This window comes from Podarcis filfolensis (genome assembly GCF_964270895.1).
Source record: "Podarcis filfolensis genome assembly, chromosome: 14".
NCBI classification, from domain to species: domain Eukaryota; kingdom Metazoa; phylum Chordata; class Lepidosauria; order Squamata; family Lacertidae; genus Podarcis; species Podarcis filfolensis.
Window position 1 is genome coordinate 37,890,281 of NC_139616.1, and position 16,377 is coordinate 37,906,657.

General features: G+C 46.1%; 1 protein-coding gene and 1 long non-coding RNA gene across 3 annotated transcripts; one reads left to right on the forward strand and one right to left on the reverse strand.

Annotated features, from left to right (window-relative positions):
• The first annotated feature begins 53 nt into the window (after window positions 1-53).
• NTAN1 (N-terminal asparagine amidase) lies at window positions 54-15,004 on the forward strand. 2 transcript variants are annotated; one of them, XM_083585396.1, is made up of 10 exons: window positions 54-181; window positions 4,972-5,074; window positions 5,160-5,225; window positions 6,262-6,370; window positions 7,288-7,361; window positions 8,703-8,756; window positions 9,852-9,905; window positions 11,583-11,680; window positions 11,992-12,105; window positions 13,585-15,004. In XM_083585396.1, the coding sequence occupies exons 1-10, from the start codon at window positions 176-178 to the stop codon at window positions 13,762-13,764; spliced, it is 858 nt and encodes a 285-aa protein (XP_083441522.1). In that variant the 5' UTR covers window positions 54-175; the 3' UTR covers window positions 13,765-15,004. The 2 variants fall into 2 exon arrangements, with proteins under 2 accessions (XP_083441522.1, XP_083441523.1); XM_083585397.1 differs by lacking the exon at window positions 54-181 and adding an exon at window positions 1,694-1,892.
• Window positions 12,712-13,159, reverse strand: LOC310749056. Its single transcript, XR_014541468.1, has 2 exons — window positions 13,065-13,159; window positions 12,712-13,031 (listed from the first exon to the last, which is right to left on the reverse strand). It is a non-coding gene; the product is annotated as an uncharacterized lncRNA (long non-coding RNA).
• Window positions 15,005-16,377: the final 1,373 nt, after the last annotated feature.

Below are 16,377 nucleotides of genomic sequence, written 5' to 3' on the forward strand. Positions count from 1 at the left end.
TGCTAACTTACTTTCTAGCAGCTGCCAGACTTTGTATTGCACACAAAAAAAATGGAAGAATGATCTGTTGTCTTGAATAGTGCCATAAAAATTTGTGGAACCTTGCAGCTGCTGAAAATACAACCAACAATATTTTGTGTGATGAAAGAAGGCAAAGGACCAGTAGAACAATTTTATGCAAGTTGGTGTTCTTTCATTTCTGCCTTAAGATTCTCCTGTTTCTTAACTTGCGTCCCCCCCACCCCATTTCAGAAAACGAGTGCTGCCAAATGTCCGGGTTTCCCCAGACATATACGGGATTCTGACGTTGCAAATGGCGTCCAGGGGGTGAAGGAAGTAAGGACAGGTGACCCCCACCTAGGCCCGAAGTCACCCCCCCCAAAGCAGGCTCAAAGCTTCTCAAAGCTTTTCAAAATCATTTTCTCAGCAGCTAAGCATCTGTTCATTTGCTCTGCTGTTGCAAGGCAAAACGTTATTCTTTTATCAGCACGAGAAGGCTTCAAAAAGCTAATGAATAGACTCTGTCAGAGCAGGCCTGAGAACTGAATCTTATCTCATTCAGTTGCAACATCTTGAACACTCTGAAACCCCTTGGCTTCTCACCCCCCCTTTCCTGGGAAGAGTCCAATAGTCCCAAGACAACAGCTTTCTGTTCATGCTCAGGGGAACTCATGGGGCAGGACTCCTGAGGGAGGAGAAAGGGGAGGGAACTGGAAGGGGAATATATGCTCTGTGCAAATGACTGTGAACCCGTGCTTGTTTTGTGAACTATCACACTTGCTCCTTCTACCAGTTCATGGATGGTAGAAATAAAGCTTTTTCTCCGAAACTATTCCTTGAGTGTCTGTTGACTCCCATCTCCCTTTCCCGGACGCAATATTTTTCCCACCCGAGGGCAAAGCCTCATAAGGCTACAGGGGAAATATTGCAAACTGGGGGGGGGGGGAGTCCGGGGAAGCCCGGCTGTATGGCAACACATTTCGGAATAGAAGGTTTTGCTTAAAAATTGTGGTCTCTCTTGGAATAAGCCCCAAATTGCTTCTTTTGGAGCTGCTGGCTTTCTCAGGTATGTGTGGCCACCTCAGCACTTGCCATGCCTAGGTGTCCTTTTGCAGGAGAAGGCCCTGGTCATCCCTCTTGGTGCTGCTGCCTGCAGGTGAGATGATGGGTGGCATCAGAGCAAAGCGCTTTCAGGTGTGCTTGGTGTTCCTCCTCCTCCTGCTGTTTTTGTGAGTTGTTTTTGGTGAGTTGGCAGCCCGACCAGAAAGGGCTAACTTAACTGGGCTTTTTGTTTTGTTTTGTTTCCAGCATGGCGACAGTGGTTTGCTTTAAGTTCCTCCACCTCTTAAGAGTTTTCCCCCTCCCTTTAGGGCAAACAGTCAGTTCCCTAACCTCCCAGCTGCCCAGTGAGATAGATAGACAGCCAGTTCCAAGGAACACTTTGAGCAGCTATTCCTCTATCTCAGAGGCAGGGGCTGAGTCTGAAAAGAGCCCACAGGCTGGAGAGCACAGGCACTTGTTCAAAAAACAAAACAAAACAAACAAACCACGAAAGCAAGAAATGGGAGGGGCATAGCTTTTATTTATTTAATTTAAAAATATTTTATGTGCCACTAACTTGTATAGAAAACGTCAAAGTAGTGTAGAGCGATCCTCCTCCCACGCCGCCCCACCTTCTTCCCAATGCACCCGCGGACTACATTTCCCAGCGCCCTTTGCAGCCCGGTCTGGCCTCGCCCTCGTGGCGCGGCGCTCAGCTGAGAGTCCCCGGCAGGAAGTTCCGCGGCTCCTTGGCTGGGCGCTTCCCCGAGATGCCTTTGCTGGTCAATGGGGAGCGGGTCGACTTGTCCCAGCCCACGAGGGAGCTGATCTACACCTTCCCGGAGCTGGAGGTGAGCTGCGAGCTGGCAGCTGATTATAGGGATTGTTCATTAATAGAAGAGAGAAGAAAGGGGGGCAGGGCTGAGGATGTGAGTTGGAGGGTGCGTCCTTAGATGCAGATATTTAAAATAAAATGAAATGTATTTCGTTTGCTCTGCTCTGGTGCCCTTCGGAGGCTGCGTCTCTGTGCACCGCTTACCTTGGAAAGTAGCGCCACTGAACTCTATGGGAGTTTTTAAAATAGAAACAACAATGCCAGTGCAATCATGTGCATGCTTACTTTGAAGTAAGCCCCATCGAGTTCAATGGGAATGACTCTCAGGTAAGAGTGTGTGTGCGTGCACTTGTGCTTGTAAAGCAGCATTGCGGGGATTTTTGGGCCTCCAGATGTTGTTCGCAGACTTGTAGACTTTGAAGGGACCACCAGGGTCAGTTTCCACAATCAAGTGGCCTGTTGGCCACGCTTGCTGGAGATTATGGGAGTTGTAGTTCAGCAGCATCTGGAAAGCTGTATGTTTTTACACCCACCCCTGGCGTAGAAAAGGATTACAGCCTTACTTTTGAGCAAATATGCACTGGGACACAGGTGTTTGGAACGCAATGCCAGGGTGCATAAAGGTAAAGGGACCCCTGACCATTAGGTCCAGTTGTGACCAATTCTGGGGTTGCGATGCTCATCTTGCTTTATTGGCCGAGGGAGCCGGCGTACAGCTTCCGGGTCATGTTTCCAGCATGACTAAGCCGCTTCTGGCGAACCAGAGCAGCGCACGGAAACGCCGTTTACCTTCCCGCCGGAGCGGTACCTATTTATCTACTTGCACTTCGTGCTTTCGAACTGCTAGGTTGGCAGGAGCAGGGACCAAGCAACGGGAGCTCGCCCTGTCGGGGGGATTCGAACCACTGGCCTTCTGATCACCAAGTCCTAGGCTCTGTGGTTTAACCCATAGATGCTCTCAAAATGTGGTGTCTTCTAGCTTAAATACAGAGCCAGTGCAGTGCAGTGGTTAGAGGGCTAGCGTCTGGGAGAACAGGGTTCAGTTTCCACTCAGCCATGAAGTTCACTGGGCATCCTTACCTCCCAGGGTTGTTGTGTGGATTAAACAATGAGGGGAAGAACCATGTATGTTCCATGGAGAAAAAAGTAGGCTATAAATACAATCAGTCAAATATGCTGCACATTTAAGCGGCTTTTGTTTTGGTGTTAATGGTGGTAATGACTTGAGAGCTTGTGACTTTTAATTTATTTTGAATGTCCTGATGTAAGGTAACTCTCAACTTCTATTTTACATGGGCTGCTTTCAGACTTTTCTCCATCAGCCTGCCCTTTCTAAAAAAAATGCAACCAAATTTTCCCACCCCAGCTCTTTTTGCAGATGTTCTTTTCATGCCCTTCTTGTGTCTTCCTCAAACCTTCGCTGATTTTCTCCCTTGCTTCCTGAAATACTTGAGAAACAGGTTTTCCCCTATGTACTTAACGGGGACCGCCCACCTTTTGGGGACCAAAATTTTGGAATTTTGGAATGTCTTTAATATCTCGCTTATTTATTTTCACTTTTATATTCCTCCAAAGCGCTCAAGATGGCATTCATGGTTTTATCCTCACAGCAGCCATGTGAGGTAGGTTAGACATGAGATGCAGTGACTGGCCCCAGGTCACCTAGAGAGCTCCATGGCTGAGTGGGGATTCGAATCTTGGTATCCCAGGTTCCAGTCCGATATTCCAACCACTAAACCACAAAATGGCTACTGTATGTGTGTGTTTGTGAAAGAGGAGAGAGATCACAAAATGGCTGCCACATCTAAAATATAGTGTGGGCTTGTTTTCCCTGTCAGTGGGGGAGAAGGCACCCACGTCAGCCATCCTCTTACAGAGAGCTTTTTGTACCTCTGCTCCATTTGGAATGGAAGAGGAATACCAATGTTGGTTCAATTCATGATTGGGAAGGTTCCCAATGTGGGAGAGGCCAAGCTAATGCAAACAGGAACTGGGCAGGAAAACCAAAGGTCTCTTGTGAACTGTGGGTTTTTTTGAGGGGATATTGACTGAGATCTTTCTTGGCCACCATAAGAGATACTGGTGGCAACATTGGCACCTGCAGGCAGCATGTTCGTGACCCCTGTTTTGGAATTTATTGCAAGCAACCACTCCACGGAGGAAAATTCAGCCCATGCCTGGTTGTCACCATCTTGGCCCATAGGATGAAGCAACTGGCTTTTGACGTCTCCTCACAAAATGGCCCAATATTGGTACAGTGGTACCTCGGGTTACATACACTTCAGGTTACATACGCTTCAGGTTACAGACTCCGCTAACCCAGAAATAATACCTTGGGTTAAGAACTTTGCTTCAGGATGAGAACAGAAATCGTTCTCCAGCGGCGCGGCGGCAGCAGGAGGCCCCATTAGCTAAAGTGGTGCTTCAGGTTAAGAACAGTTTCAGGTTAAGTACGGACCTCCGGAACGAATTACGTACTTATCTCGAGGTACCACTGTACATCACCATGGGCTGAACTCTTCCCATCCCATGTTTGTTACACCATGGTGTGTTTTTATGGCAATAAATCCTCTATGCAGTTCCAAGTGATTTGTAATTTGGCCCAGAAGATTTGCTTTGACAGCTGGATAGGTCTATTGGTTAGAGCTTGGGTGCTGATAACTCCAAGGCTGCAGGTTCGATCCCCGTAAGCGACAGCTGCATATTCCTGCGTTACAGGGGGTTGGACCAGATGCTCCTCAGGACCCCTTCCAACTCTTAAGGAAAGCTCTTGGGTTTTTGTTTGCTGATTTAGGTGCCAGAAATTATTTATTTATTTATTTGTAGACCACCTCGTCCCAAAATAATGCTTCTGAGTGGTTTGCAAAAGTATAAAAAAGCAGTTAACACAAAGATTTAACTACGAACATCCATAATTGCAGCACACAGTCAAACGTTCCCATTCAAATACAGTAAAATAGTTAAAAGAGTCTGTTTGGGAGAGCAAGGGCATGCCTGCATAAACAGGTGCATCTTCAGCATTGAGGGCTTCTGATCTCAGAACAATTGTGCTAGCTGGGAACCTAAATACGACTTTGTTTCCCCATTTTCTACAGGAGCAAGCCAAAATCTTAAGAGGTCAGCCTGCTCAATCAGTGGGCCCCAAAGGACTTCTCTACGTCCAGCAGAGAGAATTTGCAGCCACCACTCCTAAGGATGGTAGGTTGGCGCTAAGGAAGTTCCACCCAAAAGTTAAAAAATATCCGCCAGGACCTCACTTTTCCTTCTCCTCCTTTTCCCTCAGCTTCTGTCTCTATTCTCGGATCAGATGATGCAACTACCTGCCATTTGGTGGTTCTCAGACACACAGGTATGTCACTGAGCTCTGGGTACCTTGCTGCTTTTGAACTATGCCCCTGGAATCTGATGCCTCTGATTTATAGGGTTTTTCAGCAAGTACAACAGGTTTTGGCTGATGGCATCCAAGCATCTGGGAAGGCAAGAAGCATTTTAAGAGTTGAGGGACATGCTTAACCAAGTATAAACTCTGGGGTGTGGTCCAGGGAGGGCTTTGAGCTCCAGATATGCTTGGAGCGCTACATATTTTTATTTAAACAATTTATATACTGATGAACTACAATAGTCTCTTGTATGAAGGTACAGTGCAAAAAAGTAAAAGTTGGTTAAAACAAAAAAGAAATCGGATTTCAGTTAAAATGCTTGCTGGAAGTTCAGTGGGGGGGGGCGGCTGACCTTCCCTGGAAGGGAGTTCTTTAAAATTGTGTTCACAATATTAAATGCACAGCTCCTGGTGGATACATCTGAGCCACACATCCAAGTCACGATGGGCTTCTGACAAAGACCTCAGTGACTGGGCAGAGATGTAAGGGATTAGGTGGTCCTTGAGATATCCTGGCTCCAAATTGTTAAGGACCTTGTAAAGTAATACAGGGACGTGGGTGGTGCTGTGGTCTAAACCACTGAGTCTCTTGGGTTTGCTGATCAGAAGGACGGCGGTTCAAATCAATAAGCTCCCATTTGAAAGCATGCCAGTGCAAGTAGATAAATAGGTACCACTGTGGCGGGAAGGTAAACGGTGTTTCCATGCGCTCTGGTTTCCGTCACGGTGTCCTGTTGCACCAGAAGCGGTTTAGTCATGCTGGCCACATGACCCAGAAAGCTGTCTGTGGACAAATGCCAACTTCCTCGGCCTGAAAGCGAGATGAGCGCCGCAACTCCATAGTCACCTTTGACTGGACTTAACTGTCCAGGAGTCCTTTACCTTTTTATCTTTTAAAGTAATACAGGTACCTTGAACCTGATAGCATACGGGCAGCAATTGCAGACTGTAGTTACCATTGCCTGGAACATGCAAGCCATCCATATTGTATTTTTGTTTCCCTCAGGCAGCGGGGCTATCTGTTTGACTCACTGCGATGGATCGGATACGGAGACAGAAGTTTTGTTAATCACAAATGCAGTGAAAGTGCTTTCTCCTAACACGGAATGTGGAAGGTCAGCTTTTCTCTTTAACTGTTGGTGGCTGTCAGGCAAACTGGAAAAGGGCAGATGATCAACTAACAGTTAATTTACTTAATATGGATATTTTATTTATATTTAATACCCCCACCTTTTTCTCCAAGGCGATAAAGGTGGCATACATGGGTCTCCTCCACTTCCACATTTAATTCCCTCAACAACCCTGAGAGGTAGGTTAGGCTGAGAGGCCGTGACTGGTGCAAGGTCACCCAGTGAGCATCATGGCCAAGTGGGCATTTGAACCCTCGTCTAGCCACTCTAACCACTAGGACACACTGCCCCTCCAACTCTTCAGATATGTATGCCTTTTTGACAGTGTTTAAGGAAATTTGAGATGAAATAAACTGTGATAAGTTTGTTACCACTCAATAATAAGTGGGGAGGGGACGGATGGACGACAGAAACCTGTAATAATTTATTTTACATTCCCAGTGTGGTGTAGTGGTTAAGAGAGGTAGACTCATAATCTGGGGAACCGGGTTCGTGTCTCCGCTCCTCCACATGCAGCTGCTGGGTGACCTTGGGCCAGTCACACTTCTTTGAAGTCTCTCAGCCTCACTCACCTCACAGAGTGTTTGTTGTGGGGGAGGAAGGGAAAGGAGATTGTTAGCCGCTTTGAGACTCCTTCGGGTAATGATAAAGCGGGATATCAAATCCAAACACCACCTCTTCTTCTTCTTCTTCTTCTTCTTCTTCTTCTTCTTCTTCTTCTTCTTCTTCTTCTTCTTCTTCTTCTTCTATCAATTCACCAGAATCAAGATAAGAGTAAAAGTGAATAAATGAATAAATAAAGCGCTTGATAAATTTCAGTGGATCCCACTCAGCTAAGGCTTTAGTCGATTAATCTACCGGTGATAGCAGGTTATATCTTCAGCTTCTGTCCTTGTTGTTAGGTTGGAAGTGCACTTGATTGGAGGATTCAGCGATGACAGGCACTTATCCCAGCGACTTACCAGTCAGCTCCTGAGTAAGTTTGCATTCCCACCCCCTACTCCCTCTGTCAAAGTTTAGAATTCTGACTGGATGTTGGTAAAGCTTGCAGAGCTTCTGAGAGGTTTACACTGTTGGGGATAGCAAGGGCTCACACCAAATCCAGCATGCAGGTCCTCCATGGGGAGGGACAAATAGTAATGAATGGCACTTAAGCCCTGCCCACTGGGGATGCCCCTCAGCCTCTGCTGTGCCACAGAGACTGGATTCAGACATTGCATCAAGCGGTGGAAGGGCATTTTAAGTGTGGCTGAGCTGGCAAACCACGGTTTCTGATCAGTTGGCAAACTAGAATCTGACAGCACAGTTTCCAGGGGGTTGGCAAACCATGGTTTGGGGCCTCCCCCCCTTTTTTTTGCTACTGTGGTTTGGCATGATGCCTGCGCAGACACCTTAGAGCAGCCTTTCTCAACTATGGGCTCCCAGGTGATCTTGAACTACAACTCCATCATCCCTGGCAATGATGGCTAGACCAACAATATCTGGAGACTCAAGGTTGAGAAGGACTGCCCTAGTGTTATGAGCCTTATGAGAGTTAGGAGCTCGCTTGATATGGCTCTGAGGCCACAGCAATTCCCATTTCAATCAAGGTCAGCAAACTTTTTCAGCAGGGGGCCGGTCCACTGTCCCTCAGACCTTGTGCAGGGCTGGACTATATTTTGGGGTGGAAATAAATGAATTCCTATGCCCCACAAATAACCCAGAGATGCATTTTGAATAAAAGCACACATTCTACTCATGTAAAAACACCAGGCAGGCCCCACAAATAACTCAGAAATGCATTTTAAATAAAAGGACACATTCTACTCATGTAAAAACACACTGATTCCCGGACCGTCCGCAGGCCGGATTGAGAAGGCGATTGGGCCAGATCCAGCCCCCGGGCCTTAGTTTGCCTACTCATGGTTTAAGCCCTGTTTGCTCCAGTTCCCAGAGTTTCCTTGTAAGAGAGATTGATTGTTAAGCCACTCTGGGAATTGTAGCTCTGTGAGGGAATAGGGGTCTCCTAACAGTTCTTGGCACCCTTAACAAGCTATAGTTCCCAGGGTCCTTTGGGGAAACCATGACTGCTTAAAGTAGAAAGTTATTAATATGGCTTGGCGTCAACCAGCTCCCACTCAGGATACCCGCTGAAATTAATAGGCCAGCTCCTGTCATGTCCATTAATTTCAGTGGGTCTGTTTTGAGTGGGACTAATGTAGGATTTTTATCCAATGTTGCCTTTTTTCTTTTTTTAAAAAAGAACTCTTTCTATGTAGCCTGGAAGTATCTCATTCTGTTCCGCAGGTCTCACAGTTTCCCCTCTTGTTATTCCTAGGAGCGTTTGACCGCTTGCAGGATAATGTCCATTTAGTGACCTTCTGTGTGACAGGTAACTGTTTCCAATGGGCAACTTTCCTCTGCTCCCCATCTTCTCAGCTACCTGGCCTAAGGTGTTCTTGCCACATCAGCACCGTACGTTTAAAGCACCGTGATGCCACTTTTAAACAGTTGTGTCTTGCGAGAGTTGTTAGGAGACCCCCTATTCCCCTCACAGAGCTACAGCTCTCAGAGTTCCCTCAGAGCAATCAATTGATTTTTTGATTGATTGAAAAACCACTCTGGCTATTGTAGCTCTGTGAGAGAATAAGGTTTTCCTAACTCTCGGCACCCTTAGCAAACTTCAGTTCCCAGGATCCTTTGGGAAAAGCTGTTCCTGCTAAAGCAGTACTGTAAAGGTAAAGGTAAAGGGACCCCTGACCATTAGGTCCAGTCACAGACGACTCTGGGGTTGCGGCGCTCATCTCGCTTTCTTGGCCGAGGGAGCTGGCATACAGCTTCTGGGTCATGTGGCCAGCATGACTAAGCCACTTCTGGCGAACCAGAGCAGCGCACGGAAACGCTGTTTACCTTCCCGCCGGAGCGGTACCTATTTATCTACTTGCACTTTGATGTGCTTTCGAACTGCTAGGTTGGCAGGAGCAGGGACCGAGCAACGGGAGCTCACCCCGTCACGGGGATTCGAACCGCCGACCTTCTGATCGGCAAGTCCTAGGCTCTGTGGTTTAACCTACAGTGCCACCCGCATCCCTAAGGTAAAGGGATCCCTGACCATTAGGTCCAGTCATGACCAACTCTGTATGGTATGCATTTGGCAACTATAGCCATATGTCACAATGCATGCTGATGTCAGATCCCAGTCCTTGTTCTGGAGAAGGATTTCCGTGTTGTATTTTTGCGTTTCTTTGACTTTCAGGTCGCCTTGCGGGGAGACTATCCTTAAAAGTAGCATCTCCCAGCCCCAGACTAATGTCACAAATTTGAATGAATATTTGATGAGTCCTGTATTTGTGTATACCTGGCAGGGCTTATATCTCAGTTTCTTCCCAAGCTTGATGTTGATTTTTTAAAAAACGTGTTCTATTCCGTGGAAGAATTAGAGGTTTTATTGTTATATCTCTCCTTCCCTCTCTCTTTTAAATAACAGAATTAAATGACCGTCAAGAGAAAGGCAAACATTTGCCATTCATTTATGGAATTGGTGAGTAACGTTCACACTTGGTGTCAATTTATCAAGCTGGTTACAAACGATGCAGATGGTTTAATGAGAGGTTCAAACACTCTGCCTTTTGAAATCGCCAGGGTTTTGTTTTGGTTTTTTGCTAAAGGAGAAGCTCCTATTCTGGTAGGTATATTGTCTGCTTTCACCAGATCAGAAATCTAAACTTTTCCTGGACTTCTAATTTTATGCCAAGTTCAGATGTTTTGTAAAACCGTGGTTTCCTTTTGTATCAATAAGGCTGCCCAACCCATGGTTCTTCCATGCATTTTCCTCTCCTCTCTTAGGTGCCAGAGAAGTAGGAGATATAAAACAATTGCCTTTAAACTAACAGCCCCACATATAATGCATTGCAGTAATCTAAGCTAGAGGTTACCAGAGCATAGATGACAGATGTTAGGCTATCTTTGTCCAGATTGGGGCGTGACTGGGCTACCAGCCAAAGCTGATAGAAGGCACTCAGCATTGCTGAGGCCACCTGAGCTTCAAGCAATAGCAAAGGATCCAAGAGGACCCCTAAGAGGTGTATCCACTCCTTCAGAGGGAGTGTAACCCCAACAAGGGCGGGCAACTCCCAGCCATCCAGTCTAGGGAACCACACACTAACAGTCGTAACTGGATTGAGCTTCAGTTTGCTGGCTCTCATCCAGTTTGTTACAGAGTCCAGCACTTCCACTGCCTCAACTGCAGACGTAAAGGAGAAGTAGAGCCGAGTGTCATCAGCTTATCGTTGAAAATGGACTCCAAACCTTTGTGTAACCCCGCTCAGTGGTTTCATTGAGATGTTCAACAGTGTAGGAGATAAAACTGAACCCAGACGAACCCCACATTGAAGGCTCCATAGGGCCAAACAGTCCATCCAAGTAGAATTGGAACCACCACAAAGCAGTGCCACTCATCCCTAACTTGGACAACCGCTCCAGAATGATTTCATGGTCGATGGTATTGAAAACTGCTGAGAGGTTGAGGAGAATTAACAGGGACACATTTCCTCTATCTGTCTCCTGGCAGATAGCATCATACAGGCTGACAAAGCGGTTTCTTTGCCCAAACAGGGCTTAAACCTTGATTGAAATGGATCTAGAACAGCTTTTCTCAACCTGTGGGTCCCCAGATGTTGAACTACAACTCCCACCACCCCTAGCTAGCAAGGCTAGAGCTCAGGGATGATGGGAGTTGTAGTCCAACAACATGTGGGGACCCACAGGTTGAGAACCGCTGATCTAGAAGGTAAAGTTCCTCTTAAAGTATACCCATTGAAATTAAAAGACATAAGCTACTAGGGTCCATTACTTTCAGTGGAACTACTCTGAGCATGACTGCAATGGGATACAGAATCATATGAGTTCACAGGTACCTAAAATACCTAGTCGAACTCACAACTGATGCACAAGATCAGTGGTGTATTGCATCCCTGCCAGGCAACCTCCAATGAAAGCTCTAACCAGGGAGCACCCACCACCTTCCAAGGCCACCTGTTCCACGGCTGAGAAGTGTACCATTAGGAAGCTGATGCTAATGTTTAATCTGGATCTCATTTCATGTAATTGTAACTTGTGGGCTTTAGCTCCATCCTAAGAGTTTGGAGCAACAGGGAGCAAATTTGCCCCTGCCCTCTGTGCGACCGCCTTTCCATGTGATCTGATATTGCTTTTCCAGCTGCGAATGTTAAAACGGGAGAGATTTTCCACGCAACGTTTCCAGACAAGGGGCCCGATGTGGATCTGCGGTCTGCCAGTATCTTAACGGGAGCCAAGGTAAGAAGACACGTGTTTCAGTTTTTGGGAGATTAGAAAATATAATTACTTGTGAGATGTAACTTCTTGTGGCATTTGCCTGCCTTGCGTCACAGGTGTTTCTGAAGCTGGTGCTCAGTTTGCAGTACAGACTGTAGGAGTTTTAAATCAGAATCCCAAACACCATTAATTCATTATTTTTAGCATGGGCAAACACAGGAATTGTGTGTTGAGTGCAAGTGCAAAGCCTCCAGATAAATACATACATGACTCTCCTGCTGCCTTTTCATTTTGGGGCGTTAACACGCTGTTCCGAAATTGCTGTTTTGTAGATGGTTAACGTTTATGACTCAAGAAAGGAGCAACTGTGCATTGGCCCTTACTTTTGGATGCCTTTTCCCCATGTGGACTTCTGGCTAGCCCAGGATGATCAACACATCTTGCAGGTAACTAGTCCTCATGAACAAGATGGTGGCAGGATCCCAATGAAATGCCCAGAGAAACTTGGAGTGCTTTCGTTTCTGAAGATTAAGCAGGTTCATGCCCCTTATTTGTTAAATGTATTTGCCACCTTTCCTCCTGGGAAAGATGGCAAATGGCTTTATGTGAGGTTGTCCCCTCCCTTTCAAAAACAGAACGACACAAACAAAATACTGGATTTGTTAGTCACTTGTTACCCAAAGCTCTCCCAAGTGAGTTAGGCACATTAAAAAATTTTATATTAATATATTGTAAAAACAAAACAACAGCTGCAGGAAGCTCTGACAGCGCAGTAAAAACAAAACATGATCTCAGTCTAGAAAGAAGCCTGAGGGGAAAGGCAAGGCCAGAAAGTTGTTGGCAAAGGTGCCAGGCAGACCTTGCTGGGGACAACATTCCTCAGATGGGGAGCCACAACTGAAAAGGCCCTCTCTCGTCACTATTCTGAAGTGCAGGGATCTGGAGAAAGGCCTCAGAAGTTCTGGGTAGATTTATATTTAGGAGAGGTGTTTCAGAATATATTGGGGTATAAGCTGTAAGCTTTATAGGTGAAAACCTATAGGAATTTAATAATACAGTGGTGCCCTGCAAGACGAATGCCTCGCAAGACGGAAAACCCGCTAGACGAAAGGGTTTTCCGTTTTGGAGGTGCTTCGCAAAACGAATTTCCTATGGGCTTGCTTCGCAAGACGAAAATGTCTTGCGAGTTCCTGCAGGGTTTTTTTCCTCCCCCCCCTTTTCCCAAGCCGCTAAGCCACTTATCAGCTGATCTGCTAAGCCGCTAAGCCGCTTAACAGCTGATCCGCTAAGCTGCTTAACAGCTGATCGCTAAGCCGCTTATCAGCTGATCCGCTAAGCCGCTTATCAGCTGATCCGCTAAGCCGCTTATCAGCTGATCCGCTAAGCCCGCTAAGCCGCTAATAACGCTAAGCCGCTAATGGGCTTGCTTCGCAAGACGAAAAAACCGCAAGACGAAGAGACTCGCGGAACGGATTGTTTTCGTCTTGCGAGGCACCACTGTAATGAATAAAACCACTACTTTGAATTGGGCTCAGAAGCATACAGCCACTGTAGCTGTAACAAAATGGGTGTTGCATGATCTGTTTGAATCAAGCCTGTCAAAAGTCAGGGAGCTGACTTTCTGTTCTAGGTGAAGCTTCTGAACCATTTTCAAAGGCATCCCCACATAAAGCACATTACCCTGACAATGCAACAACCCTGTGTGCAAGTTAGACCAAGTGTGTGTAACTGGTCCAAGGTCACCTTGTGAGTTTCATGACCAAATGGAGATTTTGTACCTAGGTCACTCCAGCCCTAGTCTGACATTCTAACCCATGGATTTCTGGCCTTTCTGATGCTGATGCAATTACCTTGGAGGTGGGGGGACGGGAGACAGGTAGAAGTAGCGACGAAGGTGTATTTTAACTCTGCAATTTGTTTTCCAGAATCTCTCGACGTCGCCTCTGGCTGAACCGCCTCACTTTGTTTCCCACATTAGAGCGACTCTGATGTACTTAAAAGAGCATCCTTTTCCAGATAAGACACTGTTTCCTAGCAGAAAACCTTGGATATACAGGAAAAACGAGAGTGGCTTATGGGAGAAGGTCTCTTCCGACCAGATGTGACTTTTGAAAGAGTCCGAGTGAGACTCGGAAGGTGTGAATTGTGCCAAAGGAGGAACAGCCATTCGAGATGGCAGAGACTGCACTTGACTTCAGTGAATAGCTTCTTTTCCCCTTTTGCTAATATGAAACAAGACTGTGGAAGCTGACCCTGTTTGCACAGCTGCATAGCCTCAAAAAGTTCTCAAAGACTCAAATAATAACAAAGATACGTGAGGTTTCTATATTTTTACTGGATGAGATTCTGTCTGTGTGGGGATCAAGGTATAAAGCAGGCCTCCCTGTCACACCACTGAGGAGGGTGCAATATCCTTCAGACATGCACATCCTTCCCAAGTTCTGGGGTGCTGTTTGGATTTGTGGAATCTGTCATTCTCCCCTTGCCCCGAGCCACAATTGTCAGGCTTGCAGTGCTGTGTATAGCATTGTAATTCTGGGTCCAGCCCTCATTTTTTAAAAGGCCAGCTCGAGCCAGTTGCCCAGTGTTTCCCCCCCTTAATAGCTTTATTTGAAACAGGTGGATTGCAGCTAGTATAGAACATCTCTGGATTATTTGTGGCAATCTCTGGAGCAGTTTGTCTGCATGCAAGGAACTCACTGCACAGTTATCTGCGGAAGGAACTGGAGTCCAAAGCAAAGTTACGGCCTTAAGGGGAAAGATCTCAAATGGAAGCTCAGAAAAGCAATCTGCATTTACCCGAGGGAAGTAAATTGTGCACAGGAAAAAGGTAACATGCTTTTGCCAATACAGTGATTGACAGGTGGCTTTACAGGGATGTGTAACTTTTGGCCCTGCAGACTCCAACTCCCATCAGCTCCAACCAGCATGGTCAATGGTCAGGGATGATGGGAGTTGCCAATCCCATGGATATGAATGGGAAACCCTTTTCGGGGTAGCAGGAAGATAGACATGCGCCTGAGCATGAAAGTTCATTTTCCTCTCAAACTGCTTACATGTGAAAACCTTGACACAAACTCAGATACTAACAAGTTGAAGAACCTTTATTGAAGCATTTGGGAAGTATCTAAATTAGGTCTGTATCCCAGCAAAACTGCTGGCTTAACAATATAAAAACATTAAAATTTGTATTAACGATTATAACTTCAACCCATTTCTCCTCAGTGAACCCCAAGTTAATATTCATTTTACCAAATAAAATGCCAAGGAAGACGAGAATTTGTACTTTAAAAACAAAACAAAACACCCCAGTTCTTATTTAAACAAAGCAAACCTATTAAGGTTTTCTGTTTTTTAAGGATTCCCAACTTCTCACTGAAGTCATGTCAGACGAACCTGATCTCGTTTTTTGACAGAATTACAAGCCTGGTAGATGAAGGGAACGCAGTGGATGTAGCCTACCTTGATTTCAGCAAGGCATTTGACAAGGTGCCCCATGATATTCTTGTAAAGAAGCTGGTAAAATGCGGTCTTGACTATGCTACCACTCAGTGGATTTGTAACTGGCTGACTGACCGAACCCAAAGGGTGCTCATCAATGGTTCCTCTTCATCCTGGAGAAGAGTGACTAGTGGGGTGCCACAGGGTTCTGTCTTGGGCCCGGTCTTATTCAACATCTTTATCAACGACTTGGATGATGGACTCAAGGGCATCCTGATCAAATTTGCAGATGACACCAAACTGGGAGGGGTGGCTAACACCCCAGAGGACAGGATCACACTTCAAAACGACCTTGACAGATTAGAGAACTGGGCCAAAACAAACAAGATGAATTTTAACAGGGAGAAGTGTAAAGTATTGCACCTGGGCAAAAAAAATGAGAGGCACAAATACAAGATGGGTGACACCTGGCTTGAGAGCAGTACATGTGAAAAGGATCTAGGAGTCTTGGTTGACCACAAACTTGACATGAGCCAACAGTGTGACGCGGCAGCTAAAAAAGCCAATGCAATTCTGGGCTGCATCAATAGGAGTATAGCATCTAGATCAAGGGAAGTAATAGTGCCACTGTATTCTGCTCTGGTCAGACCTCACCTGGAGTACTGTGTCCAGTTCTGGGCACCACAGTTCAAGAAGGACACTGACAAACTGGAACGTGTCCAGAGGAGGGCAACCAAAATGGTCAAAGGCCTGGAAACGATGCCTTATGAGGAACGGCTAAGGGAGCTGGGCATGTTTAGCCTGGAGAAGAGGAGGTTAAGGGGTGATATGATAGCCATGTTCAAATATATAAAAGGATGTCACATAGAGGAGGGAGAAAGGTTGTTTTCTGCTGCTCCAGAGAAGCGGACACGGAGCAATGGATCCAAACTACAAGAAAGAAGATTCCACCTAAACATTAGGAAGAACTTCCTGACAGTAAGAGCTGTTCGACAGTGGAATTTGCTGCCAAGGAGTGTGGTGGAGTCTCCTTCTTTGGAGGTCTTTAAGCAGAGGCTTGACAACCATATGTCAGGAGTGCTCTGATGGTGTTTCCTGCTTGGCAGGGGGTTGGACTCGATGGCCCTTGTGGTCTCTTCCAACTCTATGATTCTATGATTCTATGATTCTATGATTCCTTAGAGTAAAGAATGAATCAACAGTACACTTAACAGTAGTCCTCATCACACACCAAGGCAATGCCCAATGCATTTTGCTCATCAAAATCCACTAGCAAA